We start from the raw sequence: 27,216 nt of genomic DNA, 5'->3' as shown, positions 1-27,216 counted from the left end.
ATATACAGGGGAAAGGCTGATCGTTTAGACTTTCTCATTCCCCCTCCATGTTCTCACATCAGCTGTTCTGGGGGAGGAGTCCTGAAGACCTTTTAATATGTCACGATTATTTCTTGTATTTTAAAATATGTAATTTACCTGTAAATCATCTTGGAAGGATTTATTTCCTGTACTGTGGGATATAAATAACTGTCATTAGAGAAGAATAAATAAATAACTCTAGATGTTGCAAATAAAAAAAATCGCATTGACTTCTTCTACATCTTGTGGAAATGTGTTAACTGTTTTTTAAAAATCCAGAGACTATTTTCTTTTCTTCTTTTTTTTAAAATAATTTTTATTAACAGGCCAATCACATCACATTGATTCCAAATTATACAGCCAAATTTTAAATTTTGTTGAGGGTACCCATACATCAAGCTCAGCTCGAGTCCAAAACAGCATCACTTATCTTACAGCATTAATTAGACAGTTCTGTCCAGTTTGATCCGGAAAGTCCTTTGTTACTTCTTTTCTCTTCTTGTTCTCATCATAAATTCCTTTCTTTGCAATCTCTGATGATTTTCACAAGCAGGGCAACAGCTGGCATTCTGTGTGGATTTTGTACTTTCCCAAAAATCATACCGATCCGGGACAGCCTCTGTACAACGCTTCCATAAACAAAGTTAATCTCCGATCTGTCCTTTATTTTTCTCAGGCTTACCAAATAACAAATGAGTCTGGGGGTTCTGTCAGGTCAAACTTACATTCCTACATTCCTTCTCTTTCAAACAATCCTGATTCTCCTCCCCCAGTCCTTCTTTCTCGAACTTACTCTAGACAGTGAGCAGAACAAAACAGCAGTCAGCTGGTGATGGAGAATTAATCAATCCCTTGTGGTCCTGGCTGCCGGGGAGTTTCTCTCAGTTTTTCTATTGGACTGTGACCTCCCAGCCACTGGCTATATGGCCATGTTCACATGGTAAGGGAATCCCTGACTTTCCTGGTGGTATGTTTGGTCTCCCATTGTAAAACTGTGCAGAACAGAAACAGAAAGAAAGCAGGTTTAAAATCTGATTAATGATTCAGATGAAACCTGAGGAGAAAAGAACTCATAAAGTCAAATAAATGAGAATTCGGAGCCCTATTCTTGCTCATCCAAATCTGCCCCTTTTTACTAACCCATGGGAGAAGGTATGAGAGCCATTTAAAGACAGCTCCCCAGTGTGCCAAGATTTGCTGAAAAGCAAAGAAAAGCAAATGAGGGAGCTCTGAGTGCCCATAGGAATCGCTCAGAATGAGGCAACATAGTGTAATTTAGCAAAGCATTTAAGTGTGTTCTTACAAATACTGTTTACCATGTCATGCCAACCTCATCTTCTCTCATTAAACTATTCAGTTCCTTAATCTCTTGCAATATACAGTTTCCCAATTCAATGGATTGGCCTGTGTTTTCTTTCACTTCTTTTATGCATCCCTGTAGTTACTGTGATATTCTCACATCCAGCATATACATATATGCCCAGCATTCAAAGTTCAAACTTCCTTTGGGTCTACAGGAAGCTGCTGTAGGTCAGTATAAGATGCCTATTTTAGACAAGGTGGCAGCTCCATGCAGATACAGTCTTTCCCCCCCCTGTGCCATGGACCAGCAGTGGCACGAGAAGCAAACCCACAGTTGCAGCCAGCTCTGCAACCTGCCTATGGCCATTCAGAATGATGGCCTTCATTACATTTTGGGGAGTAAATTCTATAGTTTAACTGTGAAGAAATACTTTCTATTTTCTGTGATGAATCTTCCAACAGTCAGCTTCAATGGATGGGACTGGGTTCCTTCCTCTAGCCCCTGGATCCAATTGTTTATCCTTATTGTGGGATGACTAGCTTCATATAACTAGCATGCTTAAATCTGATTAATACATGAAGCGGTTAAGCCCATAATGTTAGCTGTCCTGCGAGGCTTAGCTCACATTGGGAGGGACTAGGTAATCCCAAACTAATTGGCAGCCAGTTCAGTCAGGCCAGGATTGCTGCAATATCATTGCAACCTGGTGAGCACAGCCTGAAGCTACTGTAACTATATTCAGAGATACACCCTATATATAACATGTCACAATACTCTAACATAAAGCTATAATAATAATAATAATTGTACCCACCTGTCAAACTAGGTCATCCCAGCCTCTCTGGGCAGCTTCCAGCATATACAGAAGCATAATAAAACATCTATCAATAAAAACTTCCCTGTACAGGGCTACCTTTACATGTCTTCTACGTGACTTTTTAAATATGTAACAAATATTTGTTGTAGCTATTAAATATGTAATTTAATTGTAAGCCTTCTTGGAAATACTAATTTCCTGAACTATGGAATATAAATTACTGTGATAAGAGAAGAATGAATAATAAATCTAAACGTTGCAAATAAGAAAAATTATCACATTGACTTCTTGTACAACTTACGGAAATGTACAGTGGTACCTTTGTTTCCGAACGGGATCCATTCCGGAGGCCCCTTCGCAACATGAAAAGAGCGCAACCAACAGCGGCGCGTCAACGCACATGAGGGTTATGATTCGCCGCTTCTGCGCATGCACATGATGTCATTTTGAGCTTCTGCGCATGCGCGAGCAGCGAAACCTGGAAGTAACACTTTCCGGTACTTCTGGGTCGCCGCAGGACGTAACCTGAAAGAACGTAACAAGAAGTGGACGTAACATAAGGTATGACTGTATTAACCATTTTTTAAAAAAAGGTTAACTAAGCAATCTAAATTTACACAAACTACCATATGACTAAAACAATAATTTTATAGAAAAGGAGACACTTTTTAGATATAACCCATGCATTTTTCCTTTCTTGAGCTAACTTAACCTAACCCCAGCTGGGAATCCATAGCTTAGTCCAGTAGCAGGTCTTGAAGAGCTCCAAGCTGCTAACTTCCTTCAACCAAACCCAGAGCAGTGCTCTTTTCCACCTTGAGCCCCAGATATTGTTGGCCCATAACTCCCATCATCCCTGACCATTGACCAAAATGGTGGAAAATTATATGGGAGTTGTGGGCAAACATCATCTGGGGACCCAAAGGATATTTTTGCAAAGCAATGTCATTAATAGAATGTGTTGTTTGGTTTCATTTTCCCAAATACATGCAGTGTATGTTGGAGAACTACACCACAAAATTCGGAGACGGGCAAATTTTGAATAATGTGCTTTGTTTCTTGTATTTTATTGTTTGAATTTTAAAAACAACAACAACAAAACAGAAATTGAATCCAATATGTCCCCTATCACTATTGGGGAATTTGCAGCTACTGGTATAAAGACTTCAGTTCCTGAGAGGAGACTGGTTCAGGAGATACCTCTGCCTTGATAGGCCGTTTTCCAGAAGTATAGGATTCAGTCCATGCAGATGATGAGGGAAGCCCAACTGAAGCAGGGGTTGGTGGACAACATTTATTCAAACTGGAAGAAGTTGCTATTCCTCAGTAGAAACATGGAACAAAATATGAGGCAAACGTAAAACCGAAAACATATTTTCTTTGCGTGGACAGGCGGAGTCCCCAGATCCTGAGCGGTCCCCCCTGTCATGTGGAATAATGACTCAAGACAACGTGCTATGGGATTAAATTGGCCACAACTTTATTAAATTTCAAATGTGGGTAGACCTTGGCTCAGGCATTGGGCGTTCTCCCTCCCCAGTCCCCAGCCGGGGACCTAGGGAGCATCAGGGTTATCCAGTGTGGGGGGGGGGATGGGCCGGCTCTGGAGAACATATGTTCAAGCAGAGATAGCCGCCCCCGTTATGCCGCCGCCGCAGGGCAGAGCAATGACGACCTTTCGGCGTACGGTCAAAGCCTCCCTTCAGAAACCCCCTTTAATTGGGAACCCTGGTATCGCCGCCGCAAAGAGGAAGATGGACTAAAGGATTCCGCCCAAGGCCTGATACCGCCAAAGTTGTGACATTTTGCTACGGGAAAGGCGAAACCTGCCAATGCAGGGAAATTCCTTTCCGGCCCTTTAACAGTGACCTTAACCTAGCAGCGCCCGCATACCTGTGGAGAAAAGTTAACCTGCAAAACCTGTGAAGAAAAGTTAACCTGCAAAATAAGACATTAACTGAGGGTGGGTAGGGTGGGAGAAGCTCTGGAGCCAAGTGAGGATTCCCAGGCAAGATCCTCCCTCTATTGTGTGGGCAGGTAATCCCTCCCCTACCTGGCCTGGTCTCCTTGGCAACGCTTCCCCCAGGTGGGATTGGACAACTGACTGAGGTAGGCGGAGATCTCCAGGTATCCCACCTGAGGGAAGGCAAAGCCAAGCCTATGCTGATGGAGCCGCTCCAGATCTAGGAGCTGCGCGCGTCCACGCAAAGGGCGCCCCCCATTTTAAGTGGGGAGCGGTCATTCCTATCAAATGCCCTTCTCTATATCAGTCCTCCCTGAAGTCACTGTGATATCTTCTTTGAATATCAGTGAATTCTGGGTATACCAAATACTTCCACTGATAAAGTACATTATTACCCTGCATACAGTTAATTAAAACAGCATTTCCCAATAACAGTGATCTGGTCCAGATCTGAAGTGAGGAAAAGAGGAGGAATCAGCACCCAGCGGGTGAAGCTAATGAGAGTGTGTGGGTGGAAGTTTAAATAGTTCCCAGATTCCCGCAGCAACACCTGCCACAAAGTTGTTTTAGTAATTTGATGCAGCTCACAAGACAAAGCCAGCAAAACAGCAAACCTTTTGAGGACTTATTCTAGCTACTGGAGCAAAGCAAGCAGCAGGCAGCTGGTTATGGAAATTGTCATCAATCTCTTGTGGTCCTGGCTACCGGCGAGTCCCTCTCAGTTTTTCTATTGGACTGTGGCGTTGATCTTCATCTGCATCGCTCTGAAAGCCATCCAGCTATTCCAGACAAGGCAGAAACTGATCAAGGGTTTCAGGAGTTTCCCAGGACCTCCCAGCCACTGGCTGTATGGCCATGTCCACATGGTAAGGGAATTTCTGACTCTCCTGGTGAGATGTTGGGTCTCTCTTTGTAAAATTGCATTTACTGATGATATATAGCTGTTTTCTTATATCCACAAGTGAAGCTATTACCACACTATCAAAGCTATAGACAAACTTGGGAAGTGTTGCAGGACTCACCATAAACAAGGATAAATCTGGTTTTTGTTGTTGTTGGCATGCAAAGACTACATCAGGAACACAGAAAGATAGATGAAATCAATGGATTTAAACTTTATGATGTGACAGAATAATTACTTTCTTGCCGAGTGTTTTCTCAGCTTCATGTCACATTCTGAAAGGATATTTTCTATCAAATGTGCTGCTTCATTAATATTGTCATTCAGTCTGCTGGCATCTGCAAGGCTTGGGGACGGCTGTGCTGGTTCAGCAGACTGGGCTCCACTCACTGGCTGCACATGATTGGACAGTTGGAACTTTAGATTTGTCCAAGGAATCTACATTAGCTAGTCACTGGGACGTGACTCATGGCACCTTCTGAATGGAGGACCGCCAACAAGGGCTTGCAACTGCCGCCCACTAGGAGCAGCGTACATGGCCATTGTGGGCCTAGTCATAGCCCCCCCTACTGTGTGAAGGCAACGGCTATGGTGTAATGGAACATACTTGACAAGACAACAATTTGGGAGGGGGGAAGGCCACAACTTTATTGATTACAGGTGTAGGTAGACTTTGGTTCACATCTATATCCATTTCATTTTCCTGTTGGAGTGCTGAAATTTTGAACAGGGTATTGCCACGTATTGTGGCCTCCCTAATATGCTGATCTCTAATTCCATATTCAACCTCTAACCCTGACTCCCATATTTGGCATGCAACAGTTTGCATTTGTGATGGACCTGTTTCTCTTATCCAATTTTACCTAAAGTTGAAGAATGATTCACAGATTCAGGCATAAATATTATATTATAATTTTATGTATAATGTTTCAATTTATTCCAACAGGAAAAAATGTTTTTCTAAATGTACTCTTTGGTGGCTGTTTTCCCCCCTCCTTAACATTTATAGTTCAATGGCTTATTCATGCTCAACCAGTGTGTGTTCTTCTACACCTGAGAGTCTGAAATGAAATTGATAAGGGGAGGCCAATGCAGAATAGAAAGAAACAGGTTTAAAAAGACTGTGGTTTTAGGATTGAGCCAAGTGGGTGAATTATTCCTTTGTTACATATGCATCCCAGCTGAAAGTTATACACTATTACATTACCTGATTATCTGTTTTCATCCTGAACTAAACATTTAATCACAATAACTAAGATGTAAACTGGTTACCGATACAGATGAAACCTGAGGAAGAATTCCTGAACGTAGCTGCATGGACAGAAAAGTACCCGCACTGTTATCCACGCTGGTATGGAAATTTCTTGGCTTTCCTGTGCATCAACCACCCCGAATATGCAAAGACCATGTACAGCAGAGGCGGTAAGAAATGTGTACCTTATGTCCCTCTCATCGTGCAGTTACATGAGTATGCTGGAGGCTGTCAAAATTATTCATGCAGTAAGTTGCATTGCTCTTTGTAAGGCAAGAAATAAATGTAAGTGATTCATATTTCAAGGGCATCCTAAAGCAACCTTCCCCAACCTGATGCCTTCAAGATGTTTTGAACTCCAATTCCCATCAGTCCCTCACTGTCAGGCAAAGAACTCCCAGCTCCCAGCTCTAATTCTACCCAAGTCTTTAATGCTCAGATCAGATGGGTAGAGAAGGCACACACCCTTTCTTCACCTGAAGCTTGTCCAAGGTCTTAAATCCATTTTTTAATCTTAAGAAATGGAACTAGGAGCGCTCATGAAGGAGATCCGAACTCCTTCGAGGGCTTTCCATCCAGTGCCCCCACCCCCTCCTTCTTTACAAACTTGGGGGTGGTTTGTTGGGCATCCACGGATGAGACTGCCTCTTCCCTTACACCGGGAAGAATTTGGGAGGCTGATTACTCCCATCTCAGCCTCTAAATTACCTCGTGGGAGCTGGAGAGATGGTATTGTCAGCCATCTTTCGTGGCGCCCCTAGCAGAGCCCTCAGCACGCCAGGCACTCCTGTCTTCCACTGCCTCCCGCAGTTTGGTCAAGCTCATGCTGGTAGCTTCGAGAACACTATCCAACCATCTTGTCCTCTGTCGTCCCCTTCTCCTTGTGCCCTCCATCTTTCCCAACATCAGGGTCTTTTCCAGGGAGTCTTCTCTTCTCATGAGGTGGCCAAAGTATTGGAGTCTCAGCTTCACGATCTGTCCTTCCAGTGAGCACGCAGGGCTGATTCCCTTAAGAATGGATAGGATTGATTTTCTTGCAGTCCATGGGACTCTCTAGAGTCTCCTCCAGCACCATAGTTCAAAAGCATCAATTCTTTGGCGATCAGCCTTCTTTATGTACTCTCAGCTCTAGTTCTCCCCAAACCTTTAATGCTCAGATCAGATTGTTAGATAAGGAACATTACAGGCTACAAAGTTCAACAGATACATTAGAGACTGGGATACTACCTTTTGGAAATTGGGGAAACACAATTATTTGCCCAACAAATGGCCAGAATCCCCAAGGCTGGGCAAGGAAATGGTCACACTTTGGAGTAAGCTGGGCCTGCAAAGGTTGTTCCTCTTAATTCTCATGTGCAAAGATGTGGGATTGTGCCTTGGATCTGGCTGCTGAAAAGCAAGGAGAGGCAAGTGAGGGAGCTCTGGGTGCCCATAGGAATCCCCTAGATTCAGGCAACAGAGTACAATTTAGCAAATGAAACATTTAAATTTGTTCTCAAAAATAGTTTTCTCTCATTTATCTCACTATTCAGATCCTAAAGCTGTTGTAACATACAGCTTCCTAATTCCATGGATTGGTATGTATTTTCTCTCACTAATTTTATGTTATGTATTTACTGTCGAAACAAAATGAAAAAAAAAATCCTTCCAGTAGCACCTTAGAGGCCATCTAAGTTTGTGTCGGAATTCACAGAATGCTGTGTGAGATAGTAAGTCTGCAGGCTTGAGTTTGCTAGCTGATGCAACTGGCTGATGCAATCAGCCTGCAATACTTTCTATGGAAGTGCTGGGGCAGAATGACCCAGCGGTAATGTGCTGTCAGTTGATTGGCTGTCATCGGTTTAAAAGGGAAACTTGTCCAGCAGTAAAGGTGTGGTGTAGAGGAAAGAGAGAGTTAGAGGTCTTCCTATTTGCCTTAAGGTGCAGCCAGGTACAGTGGTGCCCCGCAAGACGAATGCCTCGCAAGACGGAAAACCTGCTAGACGAAAGGGTTTTCCGTTTCTGAGTTGCTTCGCAAGACGATTTTCCCTATGGGCTTGCTTCGCAAGACAAAAACGTCTTGCGTGTCTTGCAATTCCCCCCCCCCCCGCTTTCCCCCCGCTTTTTCTAAGCCGCTAAGCCGCTAATAGCCTTTTAGCAGCTTAGCCGCTAAGCCGCTAATAGCCGCTAAGCCGCTAATAGCCGCTAAGCCGCTAATAGCGCTAATCCGCTTAGCCACTAATAGGGTTGCTTCGCAAGACGAAAAAACCACTAGACAAAGAGAATCGCGGAACGGATTCTTTTCGTCTTGCGAGGCACCACTGTACTCTGTTTGGCTGTATGAACTGCTCGTGTATTATAGCCTGTAGATTATTATATGTGTGTGTGTATCTCACAATAAATATACTTCACTGCACTGAAGAACCTGGAGCTCTGAGCTTTTCTGCTAAAGCACCGCAGAGAATTCACAACAATTTGTTATTGTTATGAGCTTTTGTGTGCATGCACACTTCTTCATATGGACAAAAGAAATGGATTTAGTAATGAATTTTCAAGGTTTGAAAAAGAATTAGGAGGAAATCATGTAGAATTACTTTCAAAAATGTATAAAATGTTATTAAAGTGGCATACGAAAGATGAAGTTAAATTAGTAATGATACAATGGGCAAGACATTTCGGATATTATATACAGTTTCATCACGGGAAAAGTTATGGAGGGAGGATTTAAAATTTACAGCATGTTGTATATTGAAAGAAAATTATATGAAAATGATGTATCAATGGTATCTGACCCTGAGTAAGTTAGCAAAAATGTATAGGACTAGGTCAAATACATGTTAGAAATTCAAAAAAAGGAAGTCATTACATTATCCTATGTAGTGGAAGTGTAAGGTAATAAAGTATTCTGGAAAATGATATATAATGAGTTGGAAAAAAATGTTTAAAATACCAAAGGAGAAGAAATACCAAAGGAGCAGAAAATACTGTTGATGTACTCAAAGACAGCTGTGCGAATGTTTCTAGCCCAGAGGTGGAAGGAAGACAAAATCCCTATTAGAGAAGAATGGTTGATCAAGTTGATGGACTGCGCCGAATTGGCAAAAATGACTGGAAATATCAGAAACCAGGAAGATAATTTTTTTTAATAAGGAATGGGGAAAAAAATATTTTACCAGTCTCCTGTGTCATTCTTGTGGCCCTCCCTTCACCTGCAGTGGCCATTATGCACCTATGCTGACAAATATTTGCACTGCCAGTGCTGTATTTCTAGAAAAAGAGGTACTGGGTCTCACCATGACCCCCTTGCTTGTTCTCTTATAATGACAATGGCAGCCTTCTGAGAGGTGCAGAAACTGAGTTCTGGAAAGCTCTGACCCCTACCCCGCAAACCATGTTTCAGAAATCCAGTAGCAGGTGCACGGATTCTTATGGAAGGGAGCTTCCTAACTTGAATTGTTCCACCCAGGAAACAATTAAGTGCCTACTAACATGGGACAAATATAAGAATGGGGGGAACTTCCTACTGTAGACTCCTTCCTCTGTGGTGGATAATTTAACATGTGACCTTAGTGCATGTGCCTGAGAAAGACAATGCTGTCTTTGGCTTCTGTTCTGCATTTTTCTCCCTTCTCCTGACAGGAAAGGGGCTTATTACCTTGAATGGGCCAAAGTGGCAGCAGCACCGGAAACTGCTGACTCCCGGATTCCATTACAATATTCTGAAGCCTTATGTGACTCTTGTGGCAGAATCAGTCAAGGAGATGCTGGTAAGAAACCCCATTGCTACTTTCATGAGGTCAGCTCCAGTCTAAGAAGTTGCTCATCTACTGCCGTGGTTATAGTCCTACTTTGAGTAGACTCATAGGGCCTTTAAATTTTTCTTTTTCTTTGACCAGACTTCCTCTGCCTTATCCCAAAATATTTTGAAAAGTTTGAGTCAGAAGCCCCTGTCAAAGTGTGAAGCCAGTTGAGCAGCCCTTTGGGTTGCAGACAATGAGTTTACACCAGCATTGAATTTTAAAATTCATTCACAGACTTGTGAACCTTAATATTGTCTTAATTAGTTCATTAACATTTTCAGGACAGACAGATGCTGACTACCACCAGCTTTGTTTGTTGAGTATTTAAACGCATCACTTTGACAGGATGTGCAGTGTTGTATTAGCTTTTCAGCCAGAGTTTGGGACTGGGATGCCTGCTATGTGCTATCACTTTTTGCTCTATAGCCATGTGAATTAATGAACAGTTCATTAGCTCCTGAGAACCTCCTGAACTGTCTTCTTTCCTTGAGAGTCCACATTCAGTCAGCAACTTCTGAAGCACACAGCTAAGTCTCTCTCAGAGGACAGCCACACATCACCTTGGCAAAACCATTTCCCAAATGTAGGGGTCATTTCAGGGGAACATTAGTGGGCAGCATGGAGGTGCATTACGTTCAGTGTGAGACAATACTGCTGTAGGCTGTATGGAATTAGGGAAGGAGAAAGAAGGGGGAGACACAGTAAACATTCATTCTATTACATTAAACAGCAAAATCCATTGTTGGACATATTTGATGATCCATCTAATCATTCTAGAGACTTTCCCAGAATGAGACTTCTCATTTCTGTCCCTTTCCTAAAATATTAGGATATATGGGGAAAGCTGGTACCAAAGAATGGCACAGCATCAGTGGAGATGTCTCACCATATCAGTCTGATGACTCTCAATATTATTATGAAATGTGCCTTCAGCTACCAGAAAAATGCTGAAACGGACAGGTGAGTTGGGAGCCACAGGCAGATACAGCCCTTCTTTTCTGTGCCGTGGGCTAGCAGTGACATGAGAAGCACGCCCAAGATTCCAGTCACTTATGAGATGTGCATATGGTAAACACAGCCATTCAAGATAATGGCCATCTTTGAAGAGCAAATTCTATAGTTTAAGTGTGAAGAAATATTTTCTTTTGTCTAGGCTGAATCTCCTGCCTCTAGCCTCTGGACCAATTTGTTTGTCCTTATTGTGGGATAACCAGCCACATATAACCAGCATGCTTGAGTCAAATTAATGCATGAAGGGGTTAAGATCATAGAGGAAGCTGTCCTGCCAGGCTTAGCTCACCATGGGAGGGGCTAGGTAATCAGAAACCTATTGGCAGCGAGTGCAGTCTGGCCAGGATTGGTGTAATATACTCAAACCACCTTGCCCTGGAGAGCTACCTGGCTGCCAAATTCTACACCAGCTGAAGTTTCTGAAACTGTCTTCAGAGGCAGCCCTATGAATAAATCAAGCCTAGAACCAAAATTATTATATAAGGATTCCAACGGAATAATAATAATAATAATAATAATAATAATAATAGCAAATCAAGGGGAAGAAATGATAATAGTAGGAGCATATGCACCAAATGAAAAGAAGGCTTAATTCTATAAGGAATTAGAAGATAGAATGCTGGAATACATGGAGGAAAAAATAATACTGTTGGGAGATTTAAACGGGGTAACCAACCCAGAGTTGGACAGATCATCAGGAGGAAAGGAAGGAAAAGAAGGAAAGCTCCCGCGTAGTTTCTTTGATTTGATAGAAAATTTGGAATTAAAAGATTCATTGAGGTTTAGACATTTGACAGAAAAATATTTTACTTGTTTTTCAAAGCCAAATAAATCTGCCAGCAGAATGGATGCTATATGGATTTCCAAGGCACTATTAGGGAGAGTAGATAAGACAGAGATTTCACCAAACACTATCTCAGATCATAACCCAGTGTTTTTAAATTTAAAAAGAGGTGGGACAAAAGGAATAAGATAGAGACTTAATGAATCTCTGTTAAATGATGAGAAAATAGTACAAGATGCAAAAGAAGAAGAAGAGGCAGTGATTAGGGGTTATTTTATACGGCAAAACTCTATTCAAAGAAAAGAATAATAATAATAATAATAATTTATTATTTATACCCCGCCCATCTGGCTGGGTTTCCCCAGCCACTCTGGGCAGCTTCCAAAAGAATATTAAAATACTGTGATACATCAAACATTAAAAGCTTCCCTAAACAGGGCTGCCTTCAGATGTCTTCTAAAAGTCTGGTAGTTGTTGTTCTCTTTGACATCTGGTGGGAGGGCGTTCCACAGGGAGGGCGCCACTACCGAGAAGGCCCTCTGCCTGGTTCCCTGTAAAAGAAAAAGAAAGAAAGCAGAACTATTAGAAGAAATAAATAAGAAAGAAAAGGAACTTATCAAGAAAGTAATGAAACAAGAAATCAAGTTATTACAATCAGATTATACACCTATTTTAGAACAAGAAATTAAATGGAATTTGAAAACCTTAAAACATAAAAATTTTGAATTTGCTAACAAATTCAATTTGCTAACAAATTTGCTAAGTTTCTAGCTTGGCAATTCAAAAAAGGCGGGACGAGAAACTAATTAATAGACTGAAAATAGGAGAAAGTTATAGATGACCCAAAAATGATTACACAAAGTTTTGTGAAATATTACAAAGAACTATATAAAAAGGAAATAGAAAACCCAGAAGAAATAGATCAATATTTAAGTTAACATAAAATTCCTAGTAGTACACAAGAGAAAATAAAGATGTTAAAGACTCCTGTCTCAATTATAGAAATTAAAAATGCAATAAAAAATGCCAAATCAGGGAAAACTCTGGGCCCAGACGGAATTCCTGCGGAGTTCTATATAAAATTAGAAGAAACACTGGTAACCCCTTTGAAAGAAGTAATGAATGAGATACTTAATAGAGGGAAAATACCAGAATCATGGGCTGAAGCCTACATTACACTTTTACCTAAACAGGGAAGTGATTTTGAATTAACTTCTAACTATAGACCAATATCCCTGTTGAATTGTGATTATAAACTTTTTGCTGGCATACTAGCAGACAAGTTAAAAAATGTTTTAAAAGAAATAATACACCCAAACCAAGCAGGATTCTTACCGGGAGGGCAAATCCAAAATAACACAAGGAATATTGTCGATATACTGGAGTATCTGGAATTTAAAAACGATAAACTGGCAGCTTTGATGCTGATAGATGCAGAGAAAGCATTCGACAATATTTCCTGGTATTTTATGAAAAGACAAATTAAATTAATGGAATTTGGAGAAAGATTTGAAAGGGGGATATAGGTAATCTATCACCAGCAAAAGGCAAAGTTGATAATAAATGGCAATGTCACAGAAAACATTGAGATTATGAAAGGCACAAGGCAAGGATGTCCTTTGTCACCCCTTCTATTTATACTGGTGTTGGAAACCCTAATGCAAACCTTGAGAAAAGAGGAAACAGTACCTCAGCCTTATCTTTATTGATCTTCAGCTTTTTTTGGCTCTAATCCAGTCCACTACCAAGCTAATACAATGTTCCAACACATCTACTGCCACAGCTGTGAATGTAAAGGAGAAGGTGAACAGTGTGTGTTGCTGACAACGTACTCTAAAGCTCTGGATAAAACTACTCAAAGTTTCATGTAGATGTTAAGCAGCATGGGGTATAAAATTGAATCCTTAGGAACCCCATAATGAGGGCTCCATGGGGCTGAAGAGAACTCCCCAAGCTTGCATCACCCCCTGGAAACAGCCATAAAAGTAAGACCAGAACTGTGCCACCCACTTCAGATCTCAGACTGAAAGGAGCTAGAAATCGGATTTTTAATAAATATGTAACCTACACTTTTTTGTCCTCATTCTGTGAATATATTGTTTTCCACGTTCTCACTGTTAACAGGAAAAAATCCTACATTCAGACTGTGTTTGATCTCAACTCCCTCATTGATCACAGAATCAAAACACCATTTTATCAGAGTGATCTCATTTACTGGTTGAGCTCCAAAGGGCGTCAGTTTTACAAAGCTTGCAAAATAGCCCACCATCACACAGGTATGTTATCTTTTCTTTCTGGCAACAACTTCTGTGGGAAACCAGAAAGCGGAACCTGAACACAAGAGAATTCTCCTCTCCTGTGGTTCCCAGCAACTGGCATTCAGCAGCCCTAGTGGACTAAAATTTGGACTGAAAAGTGGTTAGCTCTTCAAAGTTCAGCCAATAAAAGGTTTCATAACCACAAGCACAACACCATCTAAATGATGATGATGATGATAAAAATATTTTTTTTATTTATACCCCACCCATCTGGCTGGGTTTCCCCAGCCTCTCTGGGTGGCTTCCAACAGAATATTAAAATACAATAATCTATTAAACATTAAAAGCTTCCCTAAACAGGGTGCCTTCAGATTTCTTCTAAAAGTCTGGTAGTCGTTTTCCTCTTTGACACCTGGTGGGAGGGTGTTCCACAGGGCAGGTGCCACCACTGAGAAGGCCCTCTGCCTGATTCCCTGTAACTTGACTTCTCGCAGCAAGGGAACGACCAGAAGGCCCTTGGCACTGGACCTAAGTACACAAGCAGACTGATTGGGGTGGAGACACTCCTTCAGGTATATTGGACCGAGGCCATTTAGGGCTTTAAAGGACAGCAACAACACTTTGAATTGTGCTCGGAAACATACTGGGAGCCAGTGTAGGTCTTTCAAGACTGGTGTTATGTGGTCTCGGGGGCCGCTCCCAGTCACCAGTCTAGCTTCCGCATTCTGGATTAGTTGTAGTTTCTGGGTCACTTACCTCTTTTGCGGTTTTTTATATATGCTGTAAGCTGCCCAGAGTGGCAGGGTATAATAATAATTATCATCATCATCATCATCCATTCATTCATTTCATACTGTATGTCTCCAATGCAGAGAAGGTAATAAGAGAGAGGAAGGATTCCCTCAAGAATGAGAAAGAGCTTGAAAAGATTCTGAAGAAGAGGCATTTGGACTTCCTGGATATTCTTCTTTGTGCAAAGGTAAACATTGTAAAAATACAGATAGGTAGCCGTGTTGGTCTGCCATAGTAAAAACAAATAAAAATCCTTCCAGTAGCACCTTAAAGACCAACTAAGTTAGTTCTTGGTATGAGCTTTCGTGTGCATGCACACTTCTTCAGATACACTGAAACAGAAGTTGCCAGATCCTTCTATATAGTGAGAAGGTGGGGAGGGTTATTACTCAGAAGGGTGGTGGGAATGGGTGATTGGAAGATAGCTGTGATGAGCCTGTTGACAACTCTTAACGACTGCAATAGGTCTTACAGGAAAAAGCAAGGGGTGAGAAGGTGAAAAATGGCGTTGTCATGTATAATGAGATAAGAATCCAATGTCTTTGTTCACACCAGGTCTCTCCATGGTTTTAAGTTTGGTAATGAGTTGCAATTCAGCAGCTTCTCTTTCCATTGTAAAATTAATGCACCTATGCCTGCCCTGCTATATTGCTAAGGGCTTTTCCAGCCATCAGTATTCTGTTCAGATTACATAGCCCAAGCAAAACTCCCATGCTGTAATATATACATAAAATTGTAAGACTGTCATCACACTGCAGTTTGTGTAGCTGCTGACAGGTGGTCCTGTCAACTCCAGCATGATGGCAGAATGGATGGTGGGCACGTGAGTGAGCAAGCACCATGGGTGGCAGGTGGCCCAGGTGAGCTGTTTAATTGAGGGGATGGTGCTTCAGATAGCAGTTTGGCAAATTGCTTTCTGAAGCATCTCCCCTTTTTTTGAAAGGCTTTGGGGTGAGCGGTGAGAAGGAGAACAGTCTTGGAGGATTTTAAATAATAGATCTCACCAATTGTATAAAACACTATGTTCTCTGTGCGGTTAGGATGAAAATGGAAATCCATTGTCCGATGAAGACATACGTGCAGAAGTGGACACATTCATGTCTGCAGGTCAAGATACCACAGCTAGTGGAATCTCTTGGCTCTTTTATTGTATGGCCCAGAACCCTGAACATCAGCAGAGATGCAGAGAGGAGATCATGGAGCTTCTTGGGCAACAGGAAGAGATACAATGGTCAGACTAAATTCTTGTTCAACTTTAAATGTGTATTTCCTGGCTCATGTTATGAGGCTTCTCAAGAATTAAGAGAAGATGAGACAGAACAATATTGCAGGGTAGTTTAGGATCAAAGCAGTCTGACCACAGGCCTCAGCTTGCTTAAGTTCCAGGAAAGATGGGCCAATCCTATAGTGTAGAAAGAGAAGCTCTGATTTCTATTTCTACATTTAAATCACTGCTATTGCTGTTACACTCATATACTGTACCTAGTGTGGTCAGGTCTGCATTGCCTAAAAATAATAAAGGAATGAAATATATCACAAAAAAGAGGTAACACTGGGGGACAGTGATTTATATAAGTTTGTCATGTGAAGATTTATATGTAGAGATGCAAACTGAATAGCAATTCTTAGAATTTAAACAAATATAGCCTCACCAGGGTGCTGCAGCTACAAGGTCCTTCTCCTAAGTTCTAATGTTCTTAAACTGGAATTGGACCAGACAGATGAAGAGGTAACACAGTTACAATAGATGGGGCCTATGTCTCACCGATATTCCTGGTCCCTAATGTCCTGAGGGATAACTTCTAAAGAAGGACGCCTCCTCTATCCATGTATGCTCCCTGCATGATTTAGAACATCTGGTTTGATTTCCCATAATAAAATGTAGGGTTGTATGCCGTACCTCATTTATTTATTTATTTATTTATTTAACTTGTTTCTTTCTCTTAGCACAGGACACAAGGTGGCTAACGACATAAATTTAAAAAGATACAACTAAAAATAAGTGCACAACCCTGTTAAAAAGCACAGAATATATTCATAATAATATAATAAATTATTATTTATACCCACCCATCCAGCTGGGTTTCCCCAGCCACTCTGGGCAGTTCCCCAACAGCTTAAAAACAGTCATAGAATCATAGAATCACAGAGTTGGAATAGACCACAAGGGCCATCGAGTCCAACCCCCTCCCAAGCAGGAAACACCATCAGAGCACTCCTGACATATGGTTGTCAAGCCTCTGCTTAAAGACCTCCAAAGAAGGAGACTCCACCACACTCCTTGGCAGCAAATTCCACTGTCGAACAGCTCTTACTGTCAGGAAGTTGTTCCTAATGTTTAGGTGGAATCTTCTTTCTTGTAGTTTGGATCCATTGCTCCGTGTCCGCTTCTCTGGAGCAGCAGAAAACAACCTTTCTCCCTCCTCTATATGACATCCTTTTATATATTTGAACATGGTTATCGTATCACCCCTTAACCTCCTCTTCTCCAGGCTAAACATGCCCAGCTCCCTTAGCCGTTCCTCATAAGGCATCGTTTCCAGGCCTTTGACCATTTTGGTTGCCCTCCTCTGGACACGTTCCAGTTTGTCAGTGTCCTTCTTGAACTGTGGTGCCCAGAACTGGACACAGTACTCCAGGTGAGGTCTGACCAGAGCAGAATACAGTGGCACTATTACTTCCCTTGATCTAGATGCTATACTCCTATTGATGCAGCCCAGAATTGCATTGGCTTTTTTAGCTGCCGCGTCACACTGTTGGCTCATGTCAAGTTTGTGGTCAACCAAGACTCCTAGATCCTTTTCACATGTACTGCTCTCAAGCCAGGTGTCACCAATCTTGTATTTGTGCCCCTCGTTTTTTTGCCCATTTACATTTGCCCACTTTACATTTCTCCCTGTTAAAGTTCATCTTGTTTGTTTTGGCCCAGTTCTCTAATCTGTCAAGGTCGTTTTGAAGTGTGATCCTGTCCTCTGGGGTGTTAGCCACCCCTCCCAGTTTGGTGTCATCTGCAAATTTGATCAGGATGCCCGTGAGTCCATCATCCAAGTCGTTGATAAAGATGTTGAATAAGACCGGGCCCAAGACAGAACCCTGTGGCACCCCACTAGTCACTCTTCTCTAGGATGAAGAGGAACCATTGATGAGCACCCTTTGGGTTCGGTCAGTCAGCCAGTTACAAATCCACTGAGTGGTAGCATAGTCAAGTCCGCATCTTACCAGCTTCTTTACAAGAATATCATGGGGCACCTTGTCGAATGCCTTGCTGAAATCAAGGTAGGCTACATCCACTGCGTTCCCTTCATCTACGGGGCTTGTAATTCTGTCAACAGTATAAAACATCAAACATTAAAAACTTCCCTAAACAAGGCTTCCTTCAGATTTCTTCTACAAGTCAAATCATTGTTTATTTACTTGACATCTAGCACTCTCCTGCCCTGGCCCTGCTCCCACAGTGGAGCCTACCTCTTTCTGAATCTGAGCAACTTTATCTGCAAAAAAATACTTTGCAAAATCATTGCAGGCGATCTTGGGGTCCTTATCAGGCCCCAGTGACACAGGTGGTTCGGTTAAATTGCAAACCACCTGAAAGGGTCTCCTGTTGCTGTTTTCTGCAGATGCAATAGAGGGGTGAAGAAGGTCCTCTTCGCCATCACTATCGCCATTTGGTAGGCTCAACATTGAGCTCTAACCTGTGTCCGGTCAGATTCAGAGTGAGTTTTCCACCACCGGCACTCTAGCAATCTCAGCTATTGTTTCATCGCCCTCAGCTCCAGGGACAACCACGGGGCTGTCCAGGCTCCATGAAATTGGAGAGGGCGCTTCAGAGCCTGACAGTCAATAGCCCTGGTTAACTCCGCATTCCAGCGGGCCACCAGGGAATCAGCTGAAAGGCCATCAACATGGGATAAAACGTCCCCTACCACTCTCTGGAAACCATTTGGATCCATTAAGTGGGGGTGGGGACCATCTGAATCACTCCCACCTCCCTGCAAAGGGGAAGGGTCGCGGAGAAGTCCAGTTGCACCAGGAAGTGATCTGACCATGACACTATTCATTAATATATGCATCTTCTTGTACACTTTAAACTAGAATGTCTATTTTTGCACCTGTTATTTGGCTGGAGAAATGCAAGTTTTGAAGGCTGGCTGTGTTTCAATTCACATCTTGTTTCACAAAGTATGAATTAGATAAGTACTCCTTTAAATGTGAACTGAATCAACCCCACCCCACCCCACCCCACCCACACACTTGTATTGAGCAAGGAAAGCGTAGGTACTGGATTCCACCCTGTCTCCTTTTTTCTTCATCTTAATAAAACTTTATGCGACTTAACTCCAGTAATTTTGGGCGGTGTCTTTAAGGGACGACTTGGGAAAGATGACGTACAGCACCATGTGCATTAAGGAGAGCCTTCGGCTTTATCCTCCAGTACCTCTTATAGCACGAGAACTGAATTCACCTGTAACCTTTCCTGATGGACGAACCTTACCAAAAGGTAGGCTTCCCCTCTCTCCCTTCTGCAGACTTCCTTTGAACTCGTCCCTTCCTCTGGCACCTTCATTCTTACCCTGTCTTCACTATTTAATTCCACATTCTATAAAAGGTGGCTAACCTTTTATGGACTACATTGTGTGCCTCTTTTCTCCGCAGGCTTTCTAACTGCATTGGATATTTATGGTCTTCACAGAAATCCTGAGGTTTGGGACAAACCTGAGGTATGATGATAATAATAATAATAATAATAATTATTATTATTATTTACAACCCGCCTATCTGGCTGGGTTTCCCCGCCACTCTGGGCAGCTTCCAACATATATAAAAACATAATAAAAACATCAAGCATTAAAAACCCACTACAGGGATTTCTTCAGATGTCTTCTAAAAGTTGTGTCATTCTTTATCTCCTTGACATCTGAAGGGAGGGTGTTCCACAGGGTGGATGCCACCACCAAGAAGGCCCTCTGTCTGGTTCCCTGTAACCTCACATCTTGCAGTGAGGGATCCGCCAGAAGGCACTCGGAGCTGGACCTCAGTGTCCATACAGAACGATGGGGATGGACACGCTTTGCTTTTCTGTGCACCTTGAAACTTCCATCTTTCTTTTTGCGCGAGTGGATGTGCTTAACTCAAAAGTGAAGGGAATACTTGGTGTTCCCTTTATTCGAAGGGCTTCTAGCTCTGATATTGATCACTGGGCAGACTGTGTGGCGCAGTGGATAGAGTGATAAACGTGAATGGGGCAGACCCAGGTTCAAATCTCTGCTTGGCCATGAAGCTCAGTGTGTGACTTTTGGGCCAGTCGCTATCGCTCAGGCTGGCAATAAAATGCAGGGGAGATCTCATCTGAGCTCCTTGGAGGGAAAGTGGGATATTGTCAAATGAAATGAATAAAGTTCCGGGTTCAACGCCTTTCAAAGCAGGGATGAGGAGCATGGGGCCCTACAGATTGCTGTTGGATTGAAATTCTCACAGTCTCTGATCACATTGGCCATTCTGGGTGGGGCTGGTGGGAGCTGGAGGCCAGCAAGAAGAGTTTGGATTTGATATCCTGCTTTATCACTACCCGAAGGAGTCTCAAAGCGGCTAACAATCTCTTTTCCCTTCCTCCCCCACAACAAACACTCTGTGAGGTGAGTGAGGCTGAGAGACTTCAGAGAAGTGTGACTAGCCCAAGGTCACCCAGCAGCTGCATGTGGAGGAGCGGGGAAGCGAACCCGGTTCACCACATTACGAATCTACCGCTCTTAACCACTACACCACGCTGGCTCTCTGGATAGCAACATCTGGATAGGCTCCCCATTCCTGATCCAGAGGATCTCAGCCCAAGAGGGCTGTGGAAAAGCCCTGCTAGTTTCTTCTGCCAGTCAGCATAGATGATACTGGGATAGATAAGCCAAAGGAATGACTTGATATAAAGCAGATATGCTCTCTAGATTCCACATCATTCTTTGCAGTGTCCATACAGAACGATGAGGATGGAGACACTGGGCCAATGCTGTTTAGGGCTTTAAAGGTCAGCACCAACACTTTGAATTGCGCTCGGAAACATACTGGGAGCCAATGTATGTCTTTCAGGACCAGTGTTATATGGTCTCGGCGGTCACTCCCAGTCACCAGTCTAGCTGCCGCATTCTGGATAAGTTGTAGTTTCTGGGTCACCTTCAAAGGTAGCCCCACGTAGAGCGCATTGCAGTAGTCCAAGCGGGAGATAACTACAACATGCACCACTCTGGCGAGACAGTCCGTGGGCAGGTAGGGTCTCAGCCTGTGTACCAGATGGAGCTGATAAACAGCAGCCCCAGACACAGAATTAACCTCCATGGACAGCTGTGAGTCCAAAATGACTCTCAGGCTGTGCACCTGGTCCTTCAGGGGCACAGTTGCCCCATTCAGGAAGTCCCCACACCCACCCGCCCCCTGTCCCCCCAAAACAGTACTTCTGTCTTGTCAGGATTCAACTTCAATTCGTTAGCCACCATCCATCCTCCAACCGCCTCCAGGCACTCACACAGGACCTTCACCGCCTTCACTGGTTCTGATTTAAAAGAGAGGTAGAGCTGGGTATCATCCACATACTGATGGACACCCAGCCCAAACCCCTGATGATCTCTCCCAGCGGCTTCATATAGGTGTTAAATAGCATGGGGGAGAGGGCAGAACCCTGTGGCACCTCACAAGTGAGAGCCCAGGGATCTGAACACTCATCCCCCAACACCACTTTCTGGACACGGCCCAGGAGAAAGGAGCGGAACCACTGTATAACAGTGCCCCCAGCTTCCAGCCCCTCTAGACCGTCCAGAAGGATGTTATTGTCGATGGTGTCAAAGGCCACTGAGATATCCAGCAGAACTAGGAAACAGCTCTCACCTTTGTCCCTAGCCCATCGGAGATCATCGACCAGCACGACCAAGGCAGTTTCAGTCCCATGGTGGGGCCTGAATCCCGACTGGAAGGGATCCAAATGGTCCGCATCCTCCAGGCGTGCTTGGAGTTGGAGCAACCACCCGCTCAGTCACCTTGCCCAAGAATGGAAGATTTGAGACTGGGCGATAGTTGGCCATAATGGCTGGGTCTAAAGATGTTTTTTTAAGAAGCGGTTTAATGACCGCCTCTTTCAGCGGGTCTGGGAAGGCTCCCTCGCAGAGCATTCACAGCCAGGATGGACAAGGATCAAGAAGACAGGTGGTTGGTTTCACTCGTCCAAGCAGCCTGTCCACGTCCTCGTAGGTAACAGATTGAAATTGATCCCATATAACATGACTAGACAGGACTCTAGCACTCTCCCGCCCTGGCCCTGCTCCCACGGTGGAGTCTACCTCCTTCCGAATCTGAGCGACTTTATCTGCAAAAATCTTTGCAAAAGCATTGCAGGAGATCTTGGGGTCCCTACCCGGCCCTGATGATGAAGGTGGTTCCGATAGATTACGAACCACCTGAAAGAGTCTCCTGCTTCTGTTTTTACAATACAGTTACAATACAGTGGTACCTCAGGTTACAGACACTTCAGGTTACAGATGCTTCAGGTTACAGACTCTGCTAACCCACAATAGTACCTCAGGTTAAGAACTTTACTTTAGGATAAGAACAGAAATAGTGCAGCGGCAGCGGGAGGCCCCATTAGCTAAAGTTGTAGCTCAGGTTAAGAACAGTTTCAGGTTAAGAATGGACCTCCAGAACGAATTAAGTCCTTAACCCGAGGTACCACTGTACAATACATTTTCAATTAACATATCCTCTCCATACACACCTCTCTGATGATGGTGGCATTAAAATACCCTGTTCTTCTTCAATAAAAGAGAAAAGGGGAGATCAGTTCATGTCAAATGTATCTTTTTTTGGAGATGCCTTTGATTAATCACCCATGGTATGTGAAGCATTCTGATAGAGCAATGCCCCAGATGTTATTAACACAAGCCTCTATTGTTATTTTTAGAAGTTTCCTTCCATCATTGGACAATAACTGGTCTGGCTATTGTGAACAGGAAGGAAATTAATTCTTTAGATTTACTTTGCCTTTCTAAATGTTCTTTCAAAGATGGAAGCACAGCAATTGGATCTTGCACCATTATCCTATACAGAACTAAGCGCCATTCTCAAGGTGGCATCCACAAACGTATTATGTTCAACATTTCATGTTTTCACTCCCTTCACATGGGCATCTGCATGTAGTTGTATAGCTAAGATCCCTATTGGCACTGCAAATAGAAGTGGCGACAGAGAGCATCATTGGCAGGTGCCCATGCTGAGGTTTATTGGAGCAGCATTGTATTCATTTACTGTAATTATAGTTGAAGATTTTGAATAAATTTGTTGAACCATGTGAAGAATTTCTTTTCCAAATTGTAATTTAGAATGTAAGAGTTTCAAATACGACCATTCAACACTATCAAATGCTTTAAAGGCATCAAGTGAAATTAATGTCCTTGGAACATTTTGTAGCTGCAAGTCATAGATTACATTGAGTCTGCTATATTCCTTAATCTTAATGTCTTAAGCATCACAGCTGTGTATAGTTTCGCGTCTACATTTATTAAAGCAATCAGCCTATATGAATCATGTAAGGTGGAGTCTTTCTTGGGCATCAATATCGAAGTTAATTTTGATGTGTGTCAAGCTTGCCCACCCTCTAGCACTGAGTTAAAGAGCTTAGTTACAATGGTTACAATTCTACTTTAAAAACTTTATACTATTCTCCTGGGAGTCCATCAGGCCCTGGAAACGTTCCTGGTTTTAATTTTTTAATTGCTTCTTGTACTTCCTCTAAAGATATTGGTTGATTTATGTAATTTCTGTGCCCCTCTGACAATGGTTTAATAGTTACTTTTGAGAGGTAATATTCTATTGATGCTTGTGATAGATTGTCAAAAGAGTACATAGGAATCCTAATTCAGAACGCGTTCCTAATCCAGAATAGGATTTATGAAAGTGTTCTGCCAAAATTCCACATGCACACCTGGACTGGTATTTGCCATCTAAAGTGCTGTTTACATAAACTGTATCCGTTTCCCTCTCCATTCAAAGTGCAACTTCAGGAGCTACATCAGCACCACAGCAGGGGGGGGGGAGGTTAGCATTTCCCTCCTAACCCCTGCAGGTCAGTTGCTGGTCAGAAATGGACACCCCAATGGCTGTGTACAGTTTTAATAACATGTACACTAATGTAATTAACATCATGTCTCATTTGGCCCAGGCATTTATTGATGTGAAGGAATTTTCCTTCAGATTACATTGGGGGGGGGATATATTGCTAAGCGTGCAATCCCATAATCCTATACAGAACTAAGCCCCATGGAATTCAATGGGCATTATGACCTGGTAAGTGGGTATAGAACAGTATTCTTTTTTGTGAATGCCCCTTTTTCCTTTAGCTCTTTTAGCCACTATATCAGTTGCCATTCTAATCCAAAATTCCATGACTTATTTTCTGTTGTAGGAATTTAATCCTCTAAGATTCTCCACAGAGAATTCAAAGCATCGCCACCCATATGCTTTCTTGCCTTTTGCAACAGGGCCAAGGTAAATATATCCTCACTCTATGTCTTTGACATTAATCTTCCATGAAAGACACAACTGTGTTCAAGGCTTATAAAATTGTGGATGAGTCTGAACACTATTGGATGCCCAATATTTTCAGATCTATGCAAATCAATACCTGGATTCACTTTTTAGGATTAATATTTCCTCTGCCTAAATCAGGCATAGGCAAACTCGGCCCTCCCGATGTTTTGGGACTACAACTCCTATGATCCCTGACCACTGGTCCTGTTAGTTAGGGATCATGGGAGTTGTAGTCCCAAAACATCGGGAGGGCCACGTTTGCCTACGCCTGGCCTAAGTACATTTAATTATTTTTCAATTTATAACTTTTATGTATCAGCTGCTTCCTAGCTGAACCTCTCAGAACAGCTTTGGAATTAAAACACTGAAATGCTAGATAAAAATATGCAATGAAAATAATTGACAATGCATATTACAGCAAAGCAGAACAAATCACCAGCATAAAAAGATATATACTCAAATGCCTAAAAGGGTGGGGCATAGAAAGGAGAACAAAGATGGTGACAGACATTAATTTCTGAGAAGGGAAACCTAAAAGTGAAGGAGCAACAACAGAAAAGGCCCTGATTGGACCATCTACAGAATGTTCTTCTGTTCATAATGTAATTGTTAAGTTGTGGGCGAACATATCAGACGACACAGCGATTCTTCCAAAGCAGCTCTTTATTTGTAAGCTGGAACAGAACTGAACTGAGAAGCTCAGTCAGCCTGCTTATATAGAGCTCCACTAGAATGCAACAGTAACCAATTTCTGTAACTAGCCCATCACTGAACGTCACTTTCGATATTTCATTTGCATAACTATCTACAGTATCCCCCTGCTGGCCCAGGGTGAGAACTTCAGTACATAACAGTAATGTTGCCCTTCCTTCTACTCAGGAACTGCATTGGACAACAGTTTGCCATGAATGAGATGAAGGTTGCTCTTGCCCTGACGCTCCTGCACTTTGAGCTTTTGCCTGATCCTGCCAACCTCCCGATTCCAATGCTGCAAATTGTCATCCAGTCCATGAATGGGATATATCTGAAGCTGAAAGCTCTCCGCTGATGCTTGCTATTTCCACGGTAGTAATGTTTGCTTCAGGACTATCAGATCCTGCCAATAAATATTGGAAGGCACCATGGATATTAATATTATGCAGTGTACTTCTGCTTTTCTTCTGAAGGGAATTATTGTCCTCTCTAGGCATACAGAAGCTGGTTCAAAATACAGCACCATTTCCAAATATAGATTCTTTCAGTATTTTTAGTCAGCTATTACTGCAATAAAAACGTTCAGTAATCACTTTTATGTTCTCAACCCAACAAGTTTCCTTTAACCTACCAGGTCATATTCAGAATAGAATCATTGAAATAAATGAACCGGATTAACTTAAGTCCACAACTTGCAAGATATTTCCTTTGAGTATCGCTTATTTGGGTTCCTTTCTTTGTCCATTACACTTTAATATTCTAATTAAGAACATTATGTATGGGGCATGGGCTGTCACCTTCATTTGGGGGGGCTGGACTTAGGACAGTGGCCATATTCCTACTGTTAATCATGAAAACACAGTATATGGTCATGAATGAATCCCCTTCTGTAACATTTAAAATAAGCTACCTTCTTGGAAAAATTCACACAGTGGCAAATAAGGGCAACTGTTAATTTTCTTTTTCATTTGACCTCCTCAAACAGTAATAGACTAGGAGTTATCTTAGCTCAACAGCAGCTTTCTTCTTCTCAGTCCTATCAGACTAGTTGAGCAAATAGCTACCAGAAGATGGTAGTAAATCATTATCCAGCCAAGACCCTGTTAATTATTTTAGACAAGTATTTGCCCCTGGCAGATGGGATGTTGGGATAGAGGATATTTAATTGTCATGAATTCTTTGCTACCTTGCTGTGATTTTATGGCAAACTATCTCCTGTGCCTATTGAACCTGTCTACTGCAGAGCTTCGGTTATTTACAAATATGCCTGGATTTTAACTTTTTATTTGTTTTACATTGTCGACTTTGGGGGTTGTTCTTTTAATAAAACAAAGTATGCATCAGTCTGTTTAATAATAAGTAGATCATAACTATTCTGTACAGGGAGAAATCCTGATCTTTTGGACTTTCTCATGTGTTGTAGTCCTTAAGTGGGTTCTGTATTGGTAGGAGAAAATAACAGAGACCAACCAGAGAATATTGAGAAGCAAAGCAGCTAGTAAGCCTAATCTTTATTAAAGCTGTTGCAACAGGGTGCTCGGCTCACATGCCGGATGACAGAGGAGGACTCAGAACAAAGGTGTGCCTGCCCTTATATAGACATTTTAAATTCCCTGCCCTGGAGCTCAAGACCACCCTCTCCATACATCATACATACATCACAGAAGGGGTGTAACCCAAGACCATCCTCCACAAACATCATATCTACATCACAGAAAAGGTGGTCTACAACAGAAATTTGAATGTTGTTGTTTTTCCTGTCTGCCAGGTTATCTGATAATGCCTTATCTGATTGTCTTTCCTGGTAGTCTGAAGAAGTGTGCATGCACACGAAAGCTCATACCAAGAACTAACTTAGTTGGTCTTTAAGGTGCTACTGGAAGGAATTTTTTTTGTTTTGACTATGGCAGACCAACACGGCTACCCATCTGTAACTGGTAGTCTGCCCATTCTTTTGAAATGGTGATTACCCAATTCCTGTAACAAGGAAGGTTTTTTTCACCTCCTCCCTCCTTGCAGAGAAACATTTGGTCGGCTTGGGAGTCAAAATGGTTTCAGGACTGTCTTCCTGTGCTGCTTCA

The 27,216-nt window shown here is 42.4% G+C and overlaps 1 protein-coding gene across 3 annotated transcripts; it reads left to right on the top strand.

Moving 5' to 3' along the window:
• The first annotated feature begins 857 nt into the window (after positions 1-857).
• Positions 858-26,475, top strand: LOC144324854 (cytochrome P450 4B1-like). Of its 3 annotated transcripts, XM_077928758.1 has the most exons (13): positions 858-2,702; positions 4,739-4,970; positions 6,286-6,427; positions 7,790-7,834; positions 9,876-10,003; positions 10,866-10,996; positions 13,956-14,107; positions 14,962-15,068; positions 15,922-16,112; positions 19,246-19,379; positions 19,535-19,599; positions 24,318-24,400; positions 25,322-26,475. In XM_077928758.1, the coding sequence occupies exons 2-13, from the start codon at positions 4,773-4,775 to the stop codon at positions 25,488-25,490; spliced, it is 1,545 nt and encodes a 514-aa protein (XP_077784884.1). In that variant the 5' UTR covers positions 858-2,702; positions 4,739-4,772; the 3' UTR covers positions 25,491-26,475. The 3 variants fall into 3 exon arrangements, with proteins under 3 accessions (XP_077784884.1, XP_028589396.2, XP_077784885.1); XM_028733563.2 differs by lacking the exon at positions 858-2,702 and having other exon boundaries at positions 4,142-4,970; XM_077928759.1 differs by lacking the exons at positions 858-2,702; positions 7,790-7,834 and having other exon boundaries at positions 4,142-4,970.
• The last annotated feature ends 741 nt before the right edge of the window (positions 26,476-27,216 follow it).

The sequence above is a fragment of the Podarcis muralis genome, chromosome 5, assembly GCF_964188315.1.
Source record: "Podarcis muralis chromosome 5, rPodMur119.hap1.1, whole genome shotgun sequence".
NCBI classification, from domain to species: Eukaryota; Metazoa; Chordata; class Lepidosauria; order Squamata; family Lacertidae; genus Podarcis; species Podarcis muralis.
This window is presented reverse-complemented; position numbering and strand designations above follow the sequence as displayed.